The sequence below is a fragment of the Oryza glaberrima genome, chromosome 12 (assembly GCF_000147395.1).
Source record: "Oryza glaberrima chromosome 12, OglaRS2, whole genome shotgun sequence".
NCBI classification, from domain to species: Eukaryota; Viridiplantae; Streptophyta; class Magnoliopsida; order Poales; family Poaceae; genus Oryza; species Oryza glaberrima.
The window spans coordinates 12436698-12443046 of NC_068337.1; the positions used below are offsets into that span (position 1 = coordinate 12436698).

Genomic DNA, 6349 nt, shown 5'->3' on the forward strand with positions numbered 1-6349 from the left:
CATTGGGGTTGGCAAATATTCTCTTGAAATGATCAATGATTGGTAGATACCACACAACCTTGGCCGGACCACCCCGCTTTGACTTCTTTCCCTCCCCCGCGCTCTTCTTTCGCTTGTATCGAGAAGCCTTGCAGACAGGACAAGCATCTAAGTCCGCATATTGCTTGTGGTAGAATATGCAATCGTTTGGACACGCGTGAATTCTCCGGACCTCTAACCCTAGGGGACACAGAACCTGTTTTGCTTCATATGTCATCTCAGGCAATGTGTTCTCCTGAGGAAGCATGTCCTTCAGTATTCCCAAAAGTTCTGTAAAACTCTTGTCTAACCATCCACTACTAGCCTTCAACTTCATTAGGTCTAATGTTGCTGATAATTTGGTGTGCTTTGGCTTGCATCCTGCGTATAGAGGAGTCTCCGAGTCACTGACCAACCTGCTGAACTTCATTGAATCTCTCTCGTTCATAGCTGGGTCATCAACGTCACGTAACATGTCTTGCATCATATCAGGGTCCACATCAACCATTTCACCACCCAATGGAGATGGGACAAACATGCCATGCTCTTCTTCATCTCCTTCTTCATGATTGTCTGCACCACTTCCGTCCGCAGCTGCACCATCAGTACCCAGATCTTGCTCTCCATGCTTCACCCAACATGTGTATCTCTTCATGAATCCCCGGCGTATCAAGTGAGCGTGTACTTCCTTTTCATCGTCCAACCAAATCTCATTCCTGCAATCGTTACATGGACAACACATGTACTTGTCGTTTCTTCTTATCCTATCCTCCACTACGGCTTTCATAAAACTTAATACGCCATCTCTATACTCCTTGTACTGACGCCTCAAGCCAGTCGTGTACATCCAACTTCGATCCATTGCTGAACAATGAACAAAATATTAGTTAACATCTCATAACATAAGTACTACTAAATTAATAGGAAATTATTAGTACCCTTTTACTTACTTTTATGATTTTCCTGTTTTTGTTTGCAAAAAAATTACAAAAATCCACCCCCTTCAATCTCCCACCAAAATAGTGAACAGTGGGATAACTACAAACAATGGACTGCTGGAGTATATATAGTGTGCAAAGTATATCTCAATCGGGCCAAAAAAAAAGTCATCTCTAACGGGCGCACACTAATCTCTAACAGGCAGAAATAGAAGCCCGACACCGATAAGAGTCATAGGTGACGGGAATTCAGGCCATCTCAAACGTGCCTTCTTTGGAGCCTGTCACCGATGCCACTCATCTGTGACGGGCTCAGTATTTGGGCCCGATTGAGATAGTGGAGGTCATCTCAATCGGGCCTAACTTTAAGCCCGTCACAGATGAGTGTCATCGGCGACGGGCTATAGGAATATGCACCCCGACGAGTACATCTACAACGGCAAAAATTTAGGCCCGATTGTGATGACTTCGTTCTGACGGCCCACGTTACCCAGGCATGTGATGGGCCGTCACAGATGAGAGGATTTGTACTAGTGTATGTGTATTATATCACTAAATTTATATTTTAAAGTAATTTTATCTGATTCTAATTTTATATTTATTGGGACATAACATGTAATAAATTAATAGTTAAAATATGTTATTAAAGATCGTGCAGAAATATAGGGCTTATAATTTGTAACGAAGGGAATACTCTGTAGGAGTTGCCTAAAGTGATTTTTTTTAAGCAATGCCACCATGAACCATCGTACTATTGGAACAGTGGACGACGACACGTATATTAGCTATGAATAAAAAACGAAACGCTTATAGGAAAGCAAAAGACCGACTCCGATTTAATACGCATGCATGCGTGCGCGTGACTGCGTTCGCGCCAAAGACCGCATCGAGACTCCGACTCACGTTGCCACGCGCGTGCGTACTGCGTACGTAGCCAGCCAACTATATATATTTGCTACCGCTCTCCTCCTAAACCCGTTTGCATTTGCGTCATATCGACTCGGTCCTCGACTGCCACGAAAGAAGAGGACGGAAAAGAAAACCCTAGCTAGCTACCTATCTCGATCGGTGGCCATGGCGATGGCGACGACCAGCTCCTCCGTCGTGATCAGCCGCTTCGTCAAAGCTCGACGAGCTCGCCTCAGGAGGCTGCGGCGTCGTCTACCGCGCACGCGACCGCCGCTCCGGCGAGATCGTCGCCATGAAGTGCATCCGCTCGTACCGAGATGACTGCGGGGAGCTCGTCGACCGCTCCGACTTCGACCGCGAGGTCGCCGCCATGGAGGCGTGCAGGGGCCACCCCTACATCGTGCAGCTGCGCGCGCACGGCCGATGCAACGACGGCGAGGCCGTCCTCGTCATGGAGTTCGTGGGGCCTACGCTTCGTCACGTCCTGAGGCGCGAGCGCCGCGGGAGGACGCGGCGGTCGGAGCTCGAGGTCCGCGTCGCCATGCGGCAGCTGCTCTCCGGCGCCAAGAGGATGCACGACGCCGGCCTCATGCACCGGGACCTCAAGCCGGACAACGTCCTCGTCGACGCGCGCGGCAACCTCAAGATCTGCGACCTCGGCCTGTCGCAGAGCACCGCCGAGCCGCCGCCCTACTCCAACCCGATCGGCACGCGGTGGTACGGCGCGCCGGAGATCCTCCTCGGGTCGACGGACTACGACGAGCTCGTCGACGCGTGGTCGCTCGGCTGCATCATGGCGGAGCTCCTCGCCCGGAAGCCGCTGTTCCGCGGGAGCTCGGACAGGGAGCAGCTCGGCGAGATCGTCGACGTTCTCGGCGTGAACGACATCAAGCGGTGGCGAGGCTACAAGGGGCAGCGGCTGCTGGGAGGATGCGGGCCGGACAGCTTTCTTCGTGGCTTCTTCCCATCTCCGGCCGACGCCAGGATGCTCCGCCGGCCACCATTGTCGGAGGCTGGGTTCGAGGTGTTGAGTGGACTTCTGACGTGCAACCCGGAGAAGAGGATGACGGTGGCGCAAGCACTCCGGCACCGGTGGTTCAAGGAGGCCGACAGTGCCAGCCTGAGACATCGCCGGTAGGAAAGAGACAGAGCTAGGGCAAGCTTGAGTGCAATACTTCGTTGCACGGACATGAACGATGAGGGTTCAAAGGCTGGCTGCATTGTGCCATTGTGCAATACTTCATTGCTTGTTGTACACAACTGTGTATGTATGTACATATATATATATGCATTATTTGTCAAGAAAGGAAATTAATCGCATTGCTCTCCTACAAATATTGGCATTAGATGTACACAGGAAATTATGACACCCTAAGAAACTAGCTAGAGGTTCAGAAGTGAGAAAACACGACAGTTGTTTGCTCCCCTGTGCTCTAAGTTTGCACAACGCAAAGTACATCAGGACGACAGATATACTAGTCACCTCGCCATTAGAGATTGCACTGTGGCGTTGGCTCCAAAGCAGAATATGAGATACCATGCTGATTTGTACCTCGAACCATACTATGCTCCAAAGCAGTTGCTATGCTGGAGTGATGTGGTTATAGGACGAAATTAAGATCCCACCAGGTCTCAATCTATAATGTTTTAATGGAATCAAGGATTATCAAATCGTCATCACCTCTCACCACTACTTTTAAAAACGCACATAGAAGTCGGCGCTATAGGTGCCAGAAGTGCCGAAACTGATACTTATAAACCTTTTCCCACCTCCTCGGACTGAAAACACAAAAAAAAAACACTTTTAAGCAACTATAGGTGCCTTTTTTTAAAAAAAAATGAAATCTTCCGCCAGATCCGGCTGGAGGGGAGGCGACGGCAACGGCATTGCGGCGGTGGGAGGGAATCGTCGAGTGCCCCCCCCCCCCCCCCCCCCCGCCAGATCCGATGGGAATGGAGGAGTCTGCAGCAGCCTGTGGCGGTGGGAGGGGAGGCGGCGGCAGTGGGCGGCGCCCTCCCATCCACCACATCCGTCGGGAGGGGAGGCATCGGCAGCGGCCTGTGGTGGCGGGAGGGGAGGCAATGGTGGCGGGTGGCACCCTCCCCTCCGCTAGATCCTGTGGGAGGGGAGGCGACGGCGGTGACAGGCTACCAACCCCTCGGCGGCGGCGGTGATGTCCTCCCCAACGTCGCACATTCTTCGTGTTCTTAGTTTTCTTAGTGTTCTTGAATGATCTTGGATTGGTTGGGGTGTTCTTAGATGTTATTGGATTGGTTAGGGTGAAGGGGAGCTGCTTTGAGCCAATGCATCGAGCCTACCTTTTTTTTTTATTCGTGGAACCTCAAAGGTGTCGGTTCTAAACCGGCACCGGAACCAACACCTATTTACTCTCCACATCTGTGCCACTTTCTAGGTGCCAACCAGCACCTATTTGCTCTCCACATCAGTGCCACTTTCCAAGTGCCGATTTGAGAAATCTGGCATTTTTGTGTGGTTCCCAATCGACACCAATGAAGGTTTCTACAGTAGCACGCTTATATCATAGCCTACCGTCCATTTGAATGATTTGTCTTAAATGGAATGTATAAGTTTCACATCATGGACTGTAGATAGTTATGGTGCACACCAACTTAATTTGTATACAAGAAAATATATAGAAATGCTCTCTTATAGTAACAAACTACTCCGTGGTCCCTGCTCAACCACAATATCGATATTAATAAATGATTCACTCATATCCCGTTTTTTAACATGCTTGTAGCCTCTCTAGATCGAGTAGGAACACCAAAAACCAGCTGCCCCAAATTATAACACGTCTCTCTGAGATCCCTCGGTCATTGGGCAGCCATTAAACTTGTAGAGGAAAAATGGGTTCACTTGCATCGCTACTTTGCTCTCAACGGTGAAGTCAAAAACACTCAAATATATTTTAGTGTATTTACCAGCACGGGCTAGCTAATAATACTAATCTTCTAAAATTTCACATAAGTTACAGCGCATGCCTTACAACAGACTGAACTGATTCGTGAGAATATGGTAGTCATAGACAGTATGAAAAAAAAAAGTTTAGTCACAACATCCGTCAAGCAAAAATTCACCCTTTTTCAAATTTATAACCAATACTAGAGTTAACTAGCCCTCTCTCCACTTGTAAGGAAGAACGTCTTCAAGTCTTCCGTGCCTAAGCTTGAGTGAGCAGCTGGTTCCATTCTGCTCTGAAATTTGAATTTGCACGTTACTGATCAAGCAGAGTAAAAACCGCAGCAGTTAACATCATGTATGTTTCGAGGTAACACTGCTTTTCTCCAAAGCATATATAATGTGCTATCATGTTCTTGGCTCTCACTCAGAGCCAATAGAATGTATAGGAAAAATACTCTACCATGGTGTATATATATATGAAATTTTCTCCTCAGCCCTTCTCCCTCGTTATTACTCCACCTTTCACTCTGTTTTTTATCTTATTTTGTAGGGGGAGAATAGCTAACATGGTCTCTAAAGTTTTGCTCCAGGGTCATTTTAGTCCTTAATCTTTTATATTGTTCAAACAAGTCCTTTAAATTTATCATGTGGGCTAATATAGTCCTTGGTCTCACCAAAATCGCCACATGGCATGCCATGTCACCTTCCTATGCAAAATCTATATGATTTGTCCAATTTACCCTTACGCATAGGAAAATAAAATACAAAAGGAAAAAAATTAAAAAATATATGGTATATGTAAGAGCAAAAATATACCTTAAAAGGGTGAAAAAAGAATTATTTTTTTCCTATGGTTACGTCTAATTCACCATTATATTTATTTTTCTATGATATATGTAAGGGTAAATTGGACAGTTCATCATAGATTTTGCATGAATGATAACATGGCATATCTATATGATGATTTTGGTGGACCCAAGGACTATTCTAAGCTTTATGACAAAGGTTAAGGATTTCTTTATACCATTTAAAAGGTTAGGGACTAAACTGATCCTACTGACAAACTTTAGGGACTAAAGTAGCTAGCGCTCAATTCCAGCTTGATTAAAATAAGTGAGAGAGATAAGAATGTAATCTTAAACCGGATTAGTTTGTTGTAATTTTTCTCTTTCTTCCTTTTTTTAATAAATGTTTTCTAGCAACGGGGATCTCCCCAGTTGTACTGTTTCTTTAAAAAAAATTCCAGCTTGACTCTGTTTTATAATAACTTTGAATGAAGAAACCTAGTGCTATGGTATTTTCCATGTTTATGTTTCTTTCATTTAATCCTACTTTTGGGTTGCATTCATATTGTAGGAGTTGATGAACTCATCACTTCATACCCATGGTATGCCATTGACATGATATTTCATCCTACCTTTGTTTTCCAGTTAGAGGCACAATCATCGAACTCCTGTTCTCTACCAAGCCTATGTACTTGTTGGTCCAAATGTGAGTAAACATACTAGTCACCACCCATCCTCTACTATTCACGAATTAAATTTGAAAATATACCTTTATT

At 46.2% G+C, this 6349-nt stretch overlaps 1 protein-coding gene across 1 annotated transcript; it reads left to right on the forward strand.

Annotated features, from left to right (window-relative positions):
* Positions 1–559: 559 nt before the first annotated feature.
* Positions 560–3003, forward strand: LOC127756283 (putative cyclin-dependent kinase F-2). The gene is made up of 2 exons (XM_052281666.1): positions 560–691; positions 2083–3003. The coding sequence occupies exons 1-2, from the start codon at positions 560–562 to the stop codon at positions 3001–3003; spliced, it is 1053 nt and encodes a 350-aa protein (XP_052137626.1).
* The last annotated feature ends 3346 nt before the right edge of the window (positions 3004–6349 follow it).